Source organism: Monodon monoceros, unplaced genomic scaffold, assembly GCF_005190385.1.
Source record: "Monodon monoceros isolate NGI ecotype Baffin Bay Population unplaced genomic scaffold, NGI_Narwhal_1 Super_Scaffold_1, whole genome shotgun sequence".
Taxonomy (NCBI): domain Eukaryota; kingdom Metazoa; phylum Chordata; class Mammalia; order Artiodactyla; family Monodontidae; genus Monodon; species Monodon monoceros.
The window spans coordinates 52,591,385-52,609,013 of NW_021703765.1; the positions used below are offsets into that span (position 1 = coordinate 52,591,385).

Consider the following 17,629-nt stretch of genomic DNA (forward strand, 5'->3'; position numbering starts at 1 on the left):
ATAGTCACAGGTGAGAAGGCAATGATGTAAGGACCTTATGTTCCCCCGAAGCCCACGTTTGTCACCCCGGGGGCCCAAGCAAGCGTCCCGTTTCCGTGGAGCAGGGAGGGAGAAGCCACAGAAGAAATGTGCACAGGCGGTTTGGACCGACATCACCAACTGGACCCTGATCCCCTGAAGAAAGCCCTCCTTTTGAGAGAAACACTTTCAACTGCCCAGTGGAAATCAGAACACTTTACTTTGTGCAACATTTTGGTCCACTCTTAGCTTCTTTTTTCTTCTTTTTAAATCAGGCAATTAAAGGAGCACCCAGCACACAACACAGAGCGTGTGGGAGGACAGGCCAGTGATGGGAGGACAGGCCAGTGAAAAGAGCCCAGGCCTCCGGCCTCAGGCCCGAGCTCCCCTCGCGGCTCTGGCCACGGCACCGAACAGCAGCCCCTCAGGGCCTGGGAGGGGGAAGGGGGAAGGCGGTTCCAGCCCCAGCAGCTTTCCCGTCCCTGCTGGTGCCCGACTGTCAGCACGTCTTGTCCCACACCTGTGGCCGGGAGGGGACCCCATGTCCTCTGTCCAGCAGAAGGGGTGGTCACCTTCCCTTGCTGCGAGGCGAGTGACAGAGGGCCTCCCGCTGGAGGTGGCGGCCTCAGGCCAGGTCGTCCAGGTCCACCTCAGGGATCGGGTCTCGCCAGTAGCAGAAGGAGCTGAACTCCGGGCACGGAAAGGCGGAATTCTGTTCCTTGTTGAGAAGTGGGAACACGTGTTCCACGAGCTCGCTCAGTCTGTGATACCTGGCAGAAGGAAGTGGGGAGGAAGCACAGCAACTGTTATTCATCAGTTGATCTGAGAGCACAGACTGTAGGTTGTGCAGCCAGTTACTCAGATTCCACAGATGGGAAGGATCCCAGACAGGCCTCCTTCTCAGGGCACTGCCGCCCTCCTCAAAGTCTAGGCCCCTCAGCAACCCCCCCCCCCCCCCCCAACAGCTACGGCAGAGGAGAAGACACCCCGGCAGAGGCAGGTGCAGTTCTGATTCTTGGCCCCTGGCTGCAGGGCTCCAGGCTGAGAAGTGGGAACGCACTTACGATGACTTGTTTCCTTTGGTCCTCTCTTGTATCAGCTCACCCTTGGGGTTCACGGTGAAGATCCTGCAGTCTGGAACTCCAACTTGTGTGTAAGCGTAGACATCCTGCAGCAGAAAACATGGGGCAGGGTGATTACAGAGAAGAAATGAGGAGATGGTCCTGCGGTTCCTGTGAGCCAGAAAATCGCCTCGACAGGAGACTGTGTACGGAAATCACGTGAAGCCGGCGCGGCGCAGCTTTGCCACTGGAGCCGAGCTTTAGACAAACACAAACTCAAGAGCGGAGCCACCGCAGAGGGCGCTCGGGAAGCCAGAAAACTTGGGCGCCACGGAGACGCCAGGGGCCTTGGAGCAGGAGATGGGAAGCGGTAATCAAGGGGGGCCCTCGAGACCTGGTTCTGGGGTGAATCCAAGACTCGGCTTAGAATCACTCAGAACATGAGTCGGAACTGCTTGAGGAAATGGAATTGAAGCCACAGAGACAGAGGGCGTGCCCTTTGTCACACACCTACATTCTGGGGCACATCTCCACCGACAGGCCCTTCCCGACCACTGGAGAAAATTTACAACAGATATCAGCAGAACAGACATTCACTGTGCCTATACAACTGGTCTGAGAATTAACACAGGGCTATACCCTAAAAGTACACTCCTCTGAGTTTCACACACCACATCCGAGTGTGTAGCCCAGAAGACACACTTACGTTTGGACGGTTTCCAAAGGCCGCATAGAAGGGCTGCTTAGACGGGGCAAAGAGATTCTTGATATCATTTAGACACTCAATTTTGAACTTCTCTGGTTTCTTTTCTATTACTTCCCTAGGAGAAGAAAATACAAATATAATCACCAAATCCAAAATGGTAGTTTTCCTTGGTATGTGGTCCTAGAAAGATTTTATAGTGCTCACAACCAACCAATTTTTTTAATCCTTCATAACCGGTATCTTTCTCCTTCTTTGCCAACCTGACTTCTCAACCGTGTCTGACACAGACCAGGTGAGCTATGTGTGAGTTAGAACAATACGGAACCAAGATCCAGAAGCTCTGCAACAGATACAGTCTCGTCAGGCCCCCGTGTGCGCGCAGGTGCACGCACACGCACGCATACGCACACAGAGGCACCTGTGGAAGGCGGAGAACAGGCTGCTGGGGGACAGCATCAGGGGGCCACGGGGCAGGATCGTGCCCTTGTCGTTGACCCAGTGCAGGTAGCCGCGGGTCATGTCGGCCATGCCGATGGCGCGGGCGGAGCAGTACAGGAACTTGTAGCCATTCCTGAAAGAGAACGCGTCCTGTTTAGCCTGTGTGCTTTGGCTAAAGGGGGGAAAAATGCGTTTTTCTTTTTAAAGGTCCAAATAAAGTTCCTCTCATTTACTATGAAAATCAAATTCTTAAAGTTAATAGAAAAAATTGTTAGGATTATAAAGATCTCACCATTCCATCAAAAACGCCACGGGTGGAAAATGGAGGTACATGCAACTAGGGATTAACGCTAAATTTACAAGTAATGATATAGCTTCAGCATCTGGTCCATGGAAGCCAAATGACAAAACGGACAAAAATTTGAGGTTATCTTTAAACAACCTGCTATAGATGAAAGATACAAAGGATTTTACTTATATAGGCAATTTCCAGAATGCAAATCATTCTATAAAACAAGGAGCAAAACTTTACCTGGGTAACTGACACACTCATAATTTTCATATTATGGCATTTTCAACTTGTGCTTAAGACACTGTAATTCTGCAGATCAACTTAACTCACAGGTATTGGGATCCCACAAAGGATTTTCTCACACAAAAAAGTACTCTGACAGAGAGGACCCCATGGTAAATTGATTACCCCATGCATGCATTACCTACTTAAAGCAATACAATTAAAATTACTCAAAAAAACCAAACCTGAAAATTGGCTCTCCTGTTAAATTACAGCTAAAACCCCCAAGTACAGCTATGATTATAGACACAGGCAGTGCCTACAACCCACAGCCCTGTGAAAACAAGATGACAAGGTTAACACGCGTAACAACGCATACCATGCCGGGCACAGAGCTCCTGTCCCACAGATGGCGCCTCACACTTTCCCCTGCGTGCGGCTCTAGGAAGGGGTGGGAAAGGAGAGCGGGAATAGCTGGCACATGAACAAGATTTCTGTGGACTGGCTGATGAACACTCTTTTTCTAGCTTTTTCAAGCAAAATTCTAGCTCACCAGACACGTGGGTCGGGATACCTACTCATTGATGGAATGGTAGAGCTTTGCGATACCCTGATGTGTCCAGTCTTTACCCAGCTGTGGAAGAATCTGTCCCAAAGCATCAGACCTAAGAGGGCAGAAACAGACAAAGGTATCAGGAATTGAGCATATAAAGCCAAGTGTTTACTTATTTAGTTAAATACGAGCTGCCAGCAGCTGCCGGATGGGGGAGAGGTGGAGGGACAATGCCCAAAGGCGGTTTCCTTGGCCTGTGCACAGGAGACAAGGACCCCACCAGGGGTCCAGGGTTGCAGAAGAGCAATCAGACATGAGGGAATTGACCACCACACATCCTGTTTTTCTCCTCCCTAAACTCAACAGCTTCTTCTTCCCCCCCCCATACCAGAATCTGGAGACCAGATAACTAAATCCTCCCCGAAGTTATCATTAATATTTTTTTTTTTTGGCTGCGCTGCACGGCTTGCGGGATCTCAGTTCCCCAACCAGGGACTGAACCTGGGCCACCGCACTCGTAACCACTGGGCCTCCAGGGAATTCCCCAAGTGTTATTTTTGACGTTACGTCTGTATGGTCCCACCTATTTCCTCCCTCCATAAGATGACTCTGTGGGGACCGCACTCAGGACGTCTCAGTGTGTATAGTTTAAAAACTCTCCTGATGGTGGCTGGTTGCCCAGGTGAGGGACCTCACCACCACCGCCACACACTGAGCTGGGCCCCCTTCCCTGTCACCCCAAGGCTCCTGCTTACTTGGTTATCGTCCCGTCGATGTCAGAAATGATGACCTTGTCGTTCCAGTCCCACAGGTAAATGGTCCCCGCACAGCGGCAGGTGCCTTGATACTGGGTTGTAATGCTAAACACGACGTCATTTGGGCCGTCTTGGAGCTTCAGTTTTGCCTTTTATAAAAAGTATAAGAATAAAAATCAGAGTTTTTAGCAGATTAATAGCACATCACTTTGATGGAATTACATGCAACAATTAAGTCGCACTTTCCAGGAATACGTGGTCAGAGAAACTGCTTATGATACAATGTTATGTGAAAAAGGATCCCAGCCTCTTAAATATATAAATGTGTGTGTGTGAACACAGAAAGAATGGACGGAGATACACAAGACATAGTAACTGTTTAAAAAAAAAAAAAAAGCTAAGAAATCAGCGGAAAACACAGTTTTGGAACAGAATCTAAACATTCCCCAAACCAGCAGCAGCGTTTTGGGACCCCAGCTCAGGAAGGATGGCCCAGGGCTGCGCCCGCGGCTCACACGAGCCACTGCCTGAACCATGTGTTAGGTGCCAGGCACTTTTCTGATCACAACCTGCCCCGCCCCCCCACCAACCTTTTCCTCTGTACCCGGGACTGCCCTGGAGCACAGCAGGACAATTTCATATTGAAAATGGGTGGAAGTCAGGGAGTGGGAAATAAAAAGGAAGGGGGAAACTGCATCTAAGTAAGAAAATGTCATTTCCCTATGGTTGTGGCTCCTAAAAGACAGTGTGTGGCCCAGTGCCGGGCCAGACATATTAAGATTCATCCTGGAGGGGGCTTCCCTGGTGGCGCACTGGTTGAGAATCTGCCTGCCAATGCAGGGGACACGGGTTCGAGCCCTGGTCTGGGAAGATCCCACATGCCGCGGAGCAACCAGGCCCGTGAGCCACAACTAACTGAGCCTGCGCTCCGCAACAAGAGAGGCCGCAACAGTGAGAGGCCCGCGCACTGCGATGAAGAGTGGCCCCCGCTTGCCCCAACTAGAGAAAGCCCTCGCACAGAAACGAAGACCCAACACAGCCAAAAATTAATTAAAAAAGGAAAAAGAATGCAACACAATTCTTTTAAAAACAAAAACAAACAAAAAAATACATTCATCCTGGAAACAGGCTGAGAACACAGATGCCCTGGTTCACTCCCAGACGCGGAGGTGGGAGGGCCGGGGGTGGAGGAGGAGGAAGCGTGCTGCAGGTCCTCAGGTGGTCCCAGTGTGAGGGACGCTGCTCTCCCGGACGTAGGTGAGCATTTCCACGACCACACGCTGGGCCACGTGTGTAAGGCTTGGGGCCAGGTGGACAGGAGAGGAGACCCGTCGAGTTAAACAGTTACTGAGCTCACGTGACTTGGATCCACCCAGACCACATGCAACTCACGATCTGGTCTGAGGACAGACGAAGAGACTTCTTATAGGAGGTGGTGCTGCTGTGGCTCGGCGGCTCTGTAGGGATGGGGTCCACTTGGATGGATTCTTCCAGCTCCTGGGACCCCTCGTCACTCGATGAGTCTTCCTCAGCTGGCCTGTTCAACACAACCCCGTTACTGAAGAAGCAGCAGGGCGTTTTACAGACGACAGCTTTTCATTCAGGATCAAGAAGAGAAAGAGATCCTAAATCCATTCTAGGAGGAGCCGTTCCCCAGACCCAGGGTCCACGCCTGCGTATTCCTCCTCCCTCTACAACTGGCCGGCGGTTACTCGCCCACTGTGACTGGCCATTTTCTGCTACAACCAGTGAATGCTACTAGGCCCGCTGGTTCTTGTTGAAAAGGATATGTATGTTTCTAAAGACACAGATCTTTAAAATCTTTCTTAGTGATTTAAGAAACTAACAAGATTTTATACAGTCCTTTCAAAAGAAGAGGGTAAAGAGCAAGAAGATAGATAAACTCAAGTGTTTAAGAGAAAAGGGAAGAGAAAAGAACCTGATGGAGGAAGAAACAGGGTGGCAGAAACAAGAATGGGGTATGTCGTGGCACCTCCCCTCGGGGCAGCCAATCCACATGTCCAAGGCAGCTCTACTCCTTCCAAGAAATGAAAAGGACCCACGCCCAACTCAGATCCTGTTACGTCTCCCCTGCTGTGCCTGACAGCCAGGGAGCAGGGCACCAGGGACAGCACACCTCACAATTCCGCAAGATCTGCTTCCCAAAGGCCTGCATTTCAGGGCATCCGAGTCCATGGCTCCAGGACAGGAGCAAGGTATTCAGGAAGCAGTGAGGGGTATATTTACTGTAAGCTGATGATATCGTCTACACGCACAAGCACACACACACGCACGCGCACACAGACACACGCACACGCAGACACACGCGCACACACGTGCACACACGCACGCACACACACACAGACACACACACACACGCACGCACACGCACGCGCACACACATTTGGCCATGCTACATGGCACGGCTTGCGGAATCGGTTTCCTGACCAGGGACTGAACCCGGGGCCCCGGCAGTGAGAGCGCTGAGTCCTAACACGGGGCCGCCGGGGGAGTCCTGAAGCTGACGGTATCCTTTAACGAAAAGCGGAAGTTACCATCTGCTAACCGAGCAGCAGAAGGAAGCCACTGACTGTCACGCCCGTCCACAGGACAAAGACGTTTCTGACTAAGAATTAAACAAAACGGCCAACATCAGCTTGAATGCAGTGGCCGAGGCGGGGGAGCCTGGAGAGACCGGGGGCCCCCACCTGCCACTGGCCGGCTCCTTCGCGCTCGACGGCCGGTCGATGGGCGGCGGCACCTCCGATTTCCCTTCCTTGGCCTCTGGCAGCTGGAACGGCAAGATAACAATGACAATGTGCAGTTCTCCCCCTACGGACAAGCAGAAGTTCATCAGTAGCTCTCTCCAGGAACGAGCAAAACCGCTTTCTGAATCCGCAACTTAAAAACGCTTAAGAAACAAACTTCCTCTAGTTTGAGCAAAAAGGACAGAAACCTGAGAGAGAAGTCATATGCTGTTTGTGCAAAAAGCTGCCTCCACAAAGTCAGGGGCAGGAATTGTTGAGACAGCACCAGCTCAGTCACACAGCATAATGCAACTAGGTCCACGGCAGGGATGCTGGACCTGCAGAACAGAGGGTACTGATGCCCCTCCCTCCAGCGGGGGAAGGTGGCAAGCTCTGGCTTCCATCCGGTGACACAGCACGGTGGAAACGGCATCAGCTCTTGGGGCAGGCTTCAGGTCACAGCCCAGCTCCAGCCCTCACCAGTTACGTGCCCTCGGTCAAGCTACATCACCTCCTTGTGCTCCAGCTTCCTCACCTGTAAAACAGGAATCCAAACACCTACACTGCTGGGCTGTCGTAAAGGTGAGAGGTAATGCAGCATGTGAAGCACCTAGCATCAGACCTGCACACGTGACTGTTCAAACACGGTGACTACTGTTATTAAAAGAGCATTATGTGGCCCAACTTGACCTGTGCTTGGCAAAAAGGTTTCTTTTGAATAAACCGAAGATTCACTTCTTTTCAGCCCATGGAAAGGATTACCTCCAGCTCAGTTACCTGTTTGGTTATGCTCTCTCTCTTACGCCAAAACCACCAGCGACCAGATTTCTTTGGCATCTTATCTTTGACCCAGGACTCAACTGTGGCCTGAAAACAATCAACACAGGTGAGTCTAGCCATCTGTCAGTCACAAGGCACTCGACTCCTTTCAACCATTAATGTGTAGGATGGTGAGCAACGCTTTCCACACCTCCCAGACTCCTCTGAAAGATGGACAGTGTCCTCTTTGGTGGCAGTTCTGTGGTATGAGATTGGGTGGTCTGGCTACGTAGGAGCAGCCCTCTTAGGGGCTGGCAGGCAGCCTGCTCTCATTTCTCTACCCTTGGGAAATGTGGTTCTCATGAGTTATGAGGACCAGCTAGGCTGATGATGTCGTCTTGGTGGACAGATTCAAAGCAAAGCTTCATGTTCTACATGTTTTAACCACAAGCTGAATGAATCACACCGATGCCATGCTTCTGGTGGCCACATCACCCTCTTCTTGCTGCTTCTTTCCATATTAATGGGAGGAAATGTTTTCACTTATTCTATATTTAACTAACAATCAGTAAAATCTCTCAACCTTCATATACCGTCAGAAACCGGTATAAATATCTAGTAAAAATGGCAAAGATACGGCAGCCCAGGTAATTTCCTACACTTTGGGGTACGAGATAATTTAAGTGGTAATATTAATTTTAGAATATTAAATCAAACTGAACAGTACCCAGTTTAGAAATATGCACATCTGGATTTTTCGAAGCACTACATGCTGTAGATACCTCTGAGGGGGGGCAACGGACAGCGGAGGATCTCACCTTAGGTAAGCTCTTCTGGAAGACCTGCAGGCTGAGGATCATGGGAGCCGCCAACGCCCAGTTGTAGTAACTGTGAGAGTAAAACCGTGCAAGACCGTCACACAGGACAGGAGAGGGCGGGAGGGAGAAATACCACATAAAATGCCTTATTCTCTTCACTGAAAAGATGGTCAGCTCAGTTGCTTGCCACATAAGTAATCTTTGCTTCAGTGTACTGGGTGGGCCAAAAGGTTTGCTCGGTTATTTCCGTAGGATGGCTCTAGTAGCACTCAGTTGTCTTTAACTTCATTTGAAACAATTCTCTTAGATTGTATTGTGACAGGTGTCCCATCAGCATGCATTTAAAAAAAGACTTATGGGGCTTCCCTGGTGGCGCAGTGGTTAAGCACCCGCCTGCCAATGCAGGGGACACGGGTTCGATCCCTGGTCCAGGAAGATCCCACATGCTGTGGAGCAACTAAGTCCGTGCGCCACAACTACTGACCTGCGCTCTAGAGCTCGTGAGCCGCAATTACTGAGTCCGCGCGCCACAACTACTGAAGCCTGCGCACCTAGAGCCCGTGCTCCGCAACAAGAGAAGCCACCGCAATGAGAAGCCCACACACCACAACGAAGAGTAGCCCCCACTCGCCGCAACTAGAGAAAGCCTGCGTGCAGCAACAAAGACCCAATGCAACCAAAAATAAATAAATTTAAAAGAAAGAAAGACATCAAAATTGGTGAATTTTTGTGTAGCCATTTTAACACTGAAGCTGGAAGAAAAAAGCAACATTTTCAGCATATTATGCTTTATGATTTCAAGAAAGGTAAAAATGCGACTGAAACGCACAAAAAGATTTGTGCAGTGTATGGAGAAGGTGCTGTGACTGATTGAACGTTTCAAAAGCGGTTTGTGAAGTTTCGTGCTGGAGATTTTCGCTGGATGATGCTCCACAGTCAGGGCAGACCAGCTGAAGTTGACAGCGATCAAACCAAAACCATAATTGAGAACAATCAACGTTATACCACATGGGAGATAGCTGACATACTCAAAATATGAGTATGAAAATCATTTGCACCAGCCTGGTCATGGGAATCGCTTTGATGTTTGCGTTCCACATAAGTTAAGGGAAAAAAACCGTCTTGACCCTATTTCTGCATGTGATTCTCTATTGAAATGTAATGAAAACATTCCGTTTTTAAAGCAAATTGTGATGGGCGATGAAAAGTGGACACTGTACAACAATGTGGAGCGGAAGAGAGCGTGGGGCAAGCGAAACGAACCACCACCGACCACACCAAAGGCCAGTCTTCATCCAAAGAAGGTGATGTTGTATATGTGGTGGGGTTGGAAGGGAGTCCTCTATTATGAGCTCCTTCCGGAAAACCAAATGATTAATTCCAACAAGTACTGCTCCCAATTAGACCAACTGAAAGCAGCACTTGACAAAAAGCGACCAGAATTAATCAACAGAAAACGGGTAATCTTCCACCAGGATAACACAAGACCGCATATTTCTTTGATGACCGGCGAAAACTGTTACAGCTTGGCTGGGAAGTTCTGATTCATCTGCCATATCCACCAGACATTGCACCTTCAGATTTCCATTTATTTAGGTCTTTACAAAATTCTCTTAATGGAAGAAAATTTCAATTCCCTGGAAGACTGCAAAAGGCACCTGGAACAGTTCTTTGCTCAAAAAGTTTTGGGAAGGTGGAATTACGAAGTTGCCTGAAAAGTGGCAGAAGGTAGTGGAACAAAAGGGTGAATACGTTGTTCAATAAAGTTCTTGGTGAAAATGAAAAATGTGCCTTTAATTTTACTTAAAAAACTGAAGGCACTTTTTGGCCCACCCAATATAGAACAGAGTAGCATTTCAACACCTCATTTGAAAACAGAGCTGAGGCTTTACCTTCACTTCAAAGTCACCCACTGCCCATTAGCTCGTTTATATGAAATGTCATATTTTATAGCAAGAAAGACTGTAATGGTTAAAAACAGCACTTGGGGAAAAAAACCTGCAAGAGTATTTAATAATTACAAAAGCAAGAGTATTTACCGGTTATATATCCGTATTACAAGGTTGGGATTGTCTATAAGTCCAGGGTTTTCTGCAAATTCATGGTAAGTAATGATATGCTCCATAAATTTCTCTGCAGTGTAAAACAATAATTATCCATTTGGTTAGAGGTTACATAAATAAATACCCATATGAGATTATCACAATACTACCTACGTTGAAGGGACTATGAGATTTTTAAAAATTCCTTTAAAACAAGCAAAAAACCCACCAACTAACTTCTTAATACGCATCAAAAGCAAATGTCACACTTGAGGTTTTTCCTCCCAGGACGAGAAAGAACACTTCTTTTCTACTCCCCCCCTGCTACCACTCCTCCCGCAGATGGGAAAAAACAAAACTAAAGACCAACCAAAGAAAAATGGAAGTAAGTCAGAAAGAGAAAGACAAATACCGTATGCTAACACACATATCTATGGAATCTAAGAAAAAAAAGAGTCATGAAGAACCTAGGGGTAAGACAGGAATAAAGACGCAGACCTACTAGAGAACGGACTTGAGGATAGGGGGAGGGGGAAGGGTGAGCTGGGGCAAAGCGAGAGAGAGGCATGGACATACATACACCACCAAACGTAAGGTAGACAGCTAGTGGGAAGCAGCCGCATGGCACAGGGAGATCAGCTCGGCGCTTTGTGACCGCCTGGAGGGGTGGGATAGGGAGGGTGGGAGGGAGGGAGACGCAAGAGGGAAGAGGTATGGGGACATATGTATACGTATAACTGATTCTCTTTGTTATAAAGCAGAAACTAACACACCATTGTAAAGCAATTATACTCCAATAAAGATGTAAAAAAAATTTTAAAAAGAGAAAAATGGGAGAAAGGGATAAACCAGGACTCCTAGGAAAATAGATTACAGATGTGGCGAGAGGGAGGGAGATGCGAAGGCACAGACGTGCACACACTCCACTCCATAACCAGTGAAAACTGAGCTTCATTCTTCTAAGTAGGAGAGACTGCATACCTGGGGAATACTCGTGGGGGTCTTACAGCGTTAAGTGCACAAGTACAAACTATGTTAGAAAAAACAATCAGAACATTTTACAATGCTTGGAGGAAAGAAACCAAACACACACCAGAATTTGGCGTAGGGTCTCGTCAAGAAATAAATCCCAAGCTCTTGCAGAATAAACGAGAACTACGCATGAATTTCGGTATGCTGATCGCAACCCTGCGCTCTCATGCAGGCCAACAGAGGCAATTCTCCCTGGGGTTGTTCCTCCTGGCAGTCTGTATATTTATTACCTTTACTTGCCGTTTCTGCCTCCCCCAATGACAAACTCTACCTAAGAAAACAATATTCTTTTTAAGTATAAATTTTATAGTTTACATAAATTGTATATCCCCTCCTCCACCTACATTTTTTAAAGTGACGGCTTATGAGGATTATAATTAAAATGTGACCTATTTAACTTTGTCCCTAGAAGGAACCACTGGCCGTAATAACACGCTCTTAATTTCTAGCAAAAAGTAAAACAAACAAATAGAATTAAGAGGTGGAAAAGAGGTACAGTGATCGCCCTGTGACGCTAAGAAAAAGAAGATTCAGGGAAGCACAGGCGTGAGGCTCAGGGTGCCTGGCCTGCCACATGCAGAAGATGAAGGATGATGTTAGTTGTAAAAAGAAAATCTTTCCTTAGAGGAAAGTCAATCAAGGGCCACTAGCCTAACTGAGAAAACATTAAGAAGAGTTCCGTTTACAAAAGGAGGAAAAACCAGAAAGGCCAAATAACTTGGGACAGACGTACACACGGCTGCTCAAGCCAGAGCAGAGTCGTCTGAACTGGCCCCGCTAAGCAGCTCCCTTGTCTTGTCTTGAGCACCTTTGCTCTCCTGCGTCAACTCTCAAGATGAGACAGAAAGCAATCCTTCCTACCTTCAGCCAGAAACATCCATCTACTCAGAAGACAATCAATTTTGGCAGCCTCAGGCCCTCCTCTCCTGTCTCAGGCTCGGGGCAGCCAGGCCCCAGTCCCACAACTATTCTTCCAACAACCTTACAGAAGAGGAGGTGGCCAGAGTTGCACTGACCCCGGCCGCCCAGCAGGCGGGCCGCCCAAGACCTCGGCCCCAGACACGTGCCGTCTCCCACCCACTTACCTGTGGCGTCACCCCAACGCAAGGTACCTAAGTGAAGGGCCAAGAGTCCGACAGCAAAGGGGGACCCCGGTTACCTGCACAAGACCCCGCGAGCTGGATTCCCACAACGGCTCAAGGCTGCTTTCTCAGCGGGGCAGGCGTGACTGCCGGCCTACCTTTAGAAATCTCTCCGTTCTCGCTGAGGCCCCCGCAGAGGGACAGGGTGACGTCGGGCAAGTCCATGGCAGAGTCTGAGAGGCACTCGGTGCCGCTGTCGGCGGCCGCGCTGCCCACAGACTGTGGGGACTGGGAGCCAGAGAGCGTGTCGGACTCGGGCCACTGCCTGGAGCCGGGCTCCGACTCGCTGCGGGAGGAAAGCACGGCCTTCACACAGCTGCCCGCGTTCCCAGCTTCCCAACCACAGGGCTCCCCGGGCGCTGTGAACAGGAGCAGGCTGACCTGCCATCGGACGCGGCTTTGCTCAGGGAGTGCTGAGAATCCTATCACAGATGACACTGAACTAACCTAACAGCACTGCTGAGGAGTTAACTGAATACAGCGAACACGTCACAAACATCACTACCGTCATTCACAACAATGCGAACTTTCCAAAGGTGGCCGTTCTGACTTCAAGGGGCAAAAGAGTTATAAGCATTTATTTACATCGTATGATGAAAATGACAGAGTAATTAAGAAAAACCTGATGTTTGAAAACCTTTTGATCTTAACTTCCTAGAAAAGGCTGCACTGCTACATACATCCTGTAGAAAATGCTGTAGTCCAAGGTTGTATTATTTTTAAAAACAAGGCTTTTCTAAATCATCTGTTACTTCACGAAATACAACAAAGAAATTAACCAAGTGAAAATTCTCAGGAGCCTAGACACACCTCAAGAAAGAAATGTACTGAGAAACTAGAAATAAGCTGTTCTTACACTAGTGAGCGCCAGAACCAAAGTCGAGGGTATTCAATATTTTCACTTTTCTAAATAAGGTTTTAGAAGCTGATCCTAAAGGAAACTTTCTGTAATGGAGCATAAGTTTGAGAGGAAAAAAAACCCAAGGAAATGACGCCGTAAGTCTCTTAGTCATGAATGTTTACTGCTCTATTTCAATGTCACATTGAAATACTGTTCTAGAATTTTCAAATTCTTTTACTTTTTTTTTTTTTAAAAAAAGCCAGTATATGAATGTATGCTATCCCGTGAAGTTATATGATCGTTAGGGAAAAATCTGAAATTTGAACAGTAGGTGGCAGCAGAGTACAGGTATGTCATAAATAGAGAGCAGTTTCGAACACGATCATGCTTTGTATCTGAGCCTCTGAAGAAAACTTTAGGTTTTTGGGAATTCTCTCTCCTAAGAGCAATGTACACACATATCACGATACTGAGATCAATCGGATCAACAGAATGTGTTCCTCACTGGAAATGGTGAAAAAGCCAAAGCCACCTAAAGCAGCAAAACCTGCTGCTATGCTGGGGTCCCAGTGCAGGCCGACCACTGGAGTAAAACACAAACACCCTTGTCTTCAACCTCCTAGGCACACGGCTAGGTCCCCCTGCAGTCATGTGTGGCCACTTGATCAGATGACTGAGTTGTCCATGTGGACAGAAGGCGTGTGCTGTGTCCTCCCCAAGCTGGGCCCCTGAATAAACTGCCCCATGTGATCCTCTCCTTTCCCCACTGAGGCCCCGGAGGGCATGGTGGAGGCTCAGGATGGAAGGAGCTTGCGCTCCTGAGCCCCTGTGTGCAAGGCCTCCCACCAAACACCAGCACTAGAACAGCATCACGTGAGCAAGAAATAAACTGCTGTGGTCAAGCCACCAAGGTCTTGAGTTTTATCAGTCAGAGCAGCTGGTGTGACCCTCACCGACGCCACCACTTAAATGCACAGAGGACCCACCTGACTCAACAGGCCGCCAAACCCATGAGACTGATGTGATTTAGGGTAAAGTTGAGCTCTAATTACAAATACTGGCTATTCGGTCAAGACGGCAATGGCCACGATGATAAAACAAATGCTTACAAGCATTTCAATATCTCACTGTCTCTCAGTGTTTATGAATGTCTCAAGAAACCACCAGCTTCTGAGGTAAGGCTTGGTGAATGGCAACGGTCCCAGACAGTGAAGTTATAACAGCACAGGGAGGCCCCACTGCAGTAGTCACGCTTCCCCATTTTTTAAAAGGGAAACTAAGAAATCTGTCTTAGGAATCCTAGCGTAAATAAATGATTAAGGACTGGGAGATTGGAAACGAAGAGATAATTTTAAGACAGCTTACATTTTAACTTTCTTATTGGGAAAAAAAAAAAAAAAAAAAAAGGACCAGTTTTCAGTTCTCTCACCTTAAAAACCCAGCTATTACTTCAAAAGAAGTGGATACTTGGAGACAAATGTAGGGCAGAAAGCTAGGAAGGAGTTTTAAGGATCTTCCAAAACTATCTGTAAAAATTTAAGTATCTTCTTTTCAATCCCATCTTTCTATTTTAAATAAAAACTTAAGACATGCTTTTCAATAATTTACCTAAAAATGTTTAATTATGTGTGACTATGGCTCAGTATATTCAAGCCATACTTCTCACGAGAAAAGTAAATCGTTTTTTATAATCATAGATAGAGTATTATCATGGAATTTCCCCAAGAATGGAAGTGACCTTGGGAAAACAGTGCAAGTCTTTCGCTGCTGAGATCTCGGTGTTATTCCAAGGTGAGAGTCACGGAGGAGAAGGGGGAGGGGGTGCCAGGGGTTGCGGAGAGCTGAGCTCCAGGGGTGCGCAGGCCCTAGAAGGGGCCCCACCAGACCCAGGACTGCAAGCGGAGACTCACTGAAGAGTGGAGGCCTTCTTTGTAAAGCATCTCTGAATAAAGATATTTTACCTTTGAAACACATAGTAAAGGAAACAAATGCTAATGAACAGGAGGTGCTAAACTGAAGTCACATCCACTGTTAGGCCCTAATGTAAGCTTCACTAGTGCACCTTACCTTCTTACTGTATTGAAAATTTTTTCATAAATAGGTAAATTATTAATTTCAAATCACTATAGTCAAAACAACACATGTACAATTTCTGAATTTTCCAAAATCTGAAGCAATCATCCAACTTATTAGCTAAAGGATACCATCCCCATGCTCTGTTTTCTCAGACAGAATGCTTTGCTCTAGAAACACAGAGAATATTTCAGAGCTGCCCACTCTTCAATATACAATCCACTACCTTTTGGGGAAATAGAGAGCTGCAACCTCAGGTTCTAGCGCCGTTAGGTCATCCAGGTAAATATCATCAGGTCCCTGGTGCTGGCTTCTCTTGTGGACACCTGTTTTTGTTTAAAAAAAAAAAAAAAAACAAAAACCATTGGAGATGAGAACTTGGTTATTCTTCATTTACAACTCTGCAAGAAAACAAAGGTTTGCAAGTAATAAAACAGACCATGATTGGAATTACGTTGTATTTTTAAAGGTGTCAACTAACCTCTTTCCCTGTGTGGGTTCTCATCATCCATGCGAATGGAAGAGGGCGTCAGGGTCGCACTCCTGACAGCCGCCCAATAAACACGCGCTGAGTCACGCATTCTTTCACCTGCTCTCACGTGAATAATCCTGGGCCCTAAATCGTTTACACTTGAAGGTTAACGTTTATTATATTTACAGCACGAACAAAGGAGACCGAACCCGAACCTGATGTGACTACCAGCATCGAGAAAGAGGCCATCATTCTAAAGCCACGAGGGGAGGCTTGCGGGGAACAGGGTGCTCACTCGGTGCCTGCGGAGGGCAGGACCCCTCACCGTGGGCAAACCTGGCAGTCAACGCCTTCGACACAGGATCACGGTTAGCATCTCATAGTGGGACATGATGAGATGCAGTAGGGAGCATCTTCAATTCAAAAAATAAAGAATATTTAACCCAAATCCAATCACGCCTCTAGAGCTGCGCTGCCCACTCATCACTGCCACACGTGGCTGCTGTGCACGTGACCTGGCCTAATCTGAGTGAGGTCTGTAAAACGTGAGAAGTGTGTGCGTGTTTATCTTTAGTTCTATGCTATTTCAACACGTGCATTTCATGCGTCTACCATCACAGTCAATATAAAATACTGTCACCACACAGATCCTGCTGCGACCGTTTACAGCTCTACCCACTTCTCTCTTGTTCCCTCCCCCACCCCACTGCTAACCCCCGGCGGCCGCTAATCTGTTCTTCCCTTCTCTAACTTGGTAACTTCAAGCATGTTATATAAATAGAATCATACAACATGTAACTTCTTGACATTGGCTTGCTTGCTATCTTTACTCATAATTTCCTCAGATTCATCCAAGTTCTTGCGTATTATCACTAGTTTGCTCCTTTCTTTCCCTTAGTATTTCATGGTATGAAGTACTTATTACAGGTTGCTTAACCATTCACCATTCAAAGGACATCTGGGTTATTTCTAGTTTGAGACTATTAAGTATAAATCTGCTATTAAAATTACCGTACAGGTTTTTGTGTGAACGTAATTTTCACTTGTCTGGTATATTTTCCCAAAATTATGATCCAATGCCTCTGCTTCCTCACCAACATTTGATGGCGCTACTATTTTTATTCTGGTCATTCTGGTTTTAATTTGTATATATCCAAAGAACAATGATGTTAAAAAAAAAAAAAAAAAAACGAAAAACACATACCAGCTTTCCAAGGCTTACTATAGAAAATGTAAAATATCTCCATAACGTCTACATTAATTACTTTTTAAAGCTATAATAGTTTGAATTTACTGCTTTAGATAGAATACGTTAGTAAACTTAGTTTCACTTGTTTATTTTTACTTTTTTTTTTTTTTTTTTTTTTTTTAATGTTAGAAGACTTAAGTTCCAGTTTAAGGGAATACGGGAATGTCCCTTTGAAAAAACAATCAGATACATCCAGACTGTGAGAAAGTAAGTAGACAAGACAATAGCCTGGGCTCTTCAAAAGGTCAGTATCATGGGTGCAGAGAGGGAAAGAGTGGTAGTGGCGGGTGTGTGCGTGTGTGCGCTCGTGTGCGCACAAGCACACAAGCTGTTCTAAACAAAAAAGGTTAAACACAAAAACCAAATGCAGGGCTTCCCTGGTGGCCCAGTGGTTGAGAGTCCGCCTGCC

General features: G+C 47.0%; 1 protein-coding gene across 6 annotated transcripts in view; it reads right to left on the reverse strand.

Moving 5' to 3' along the window:
* Window positions 1-212: 212 nt before the first annotated feature.
* Window positions 213-17,629, reverse strand: part of LPIN2 (lipin 2) — an 80,444-nt gene continuing 63,027 nt past the window's right edge. For 4 of the 6 annotated variants that reach the window (XM_029219633.1, XM_029219642.1, XM_029219624.1 and 1 more), the window contains exons 8-21: window positions 15,981-16,115; window positions 15,726-15,825; window positions 12,684-12,871; window positions 10,409-10,502; window positions 8,370-8,439; window positions 7,570-7,659; window positions 6,754-6,836; window positions 5,438-5,582; window positions 4,046-4,194; window positions 3,316-3,402; window positions 2,204-2,356; window positions 1,786-1,900; window positions 1,083-1,186; window positions 213-788 (exon numbers count right to left, since the gene is read on the reverse strand). In XM_029219633.1, the coding sequence (XP_029075466.1) occupies window positions 644-788; window positions 1,083-1,186; window positions 1,786-1,900; window positions 2,204-2,356; window positions 3,316-3,402; window positions 4,046-4,194; window positions 5,438-5,582; window positions 6,754-6,836; window positions 7,570-7,659; window positions 8,370-8,439; window positions 10,409-10,502; window positions 12,684-12,871; window positions 15,726-15,825; window positions 15,981-16,115 (1,658 nt within the window). In that variant the 3' untranslated portion in view covers window positions 213-643. Of the gene's footprint in view, window positions 789-1,082; window positions 1,187-1,785; window positions 1,901-2,193; window positions 2,357-3,315; window positions 3,403-4,045; window positions 4,195-5,437; window positions 5,583-6,753; window positions 6,837-7,569; window positions 7,660-8,369; window positions 8,440-10,408; window positions 10,503-12,683; window positions 12,872-15,725; window positions 15,826-15,980; window positions 16,116-17,629 lie in introns of all 6 variants that reach the window. The other 2 variants (XR_003793032.1, XM_029219652.1) reach the window with 2 other exon arrangements.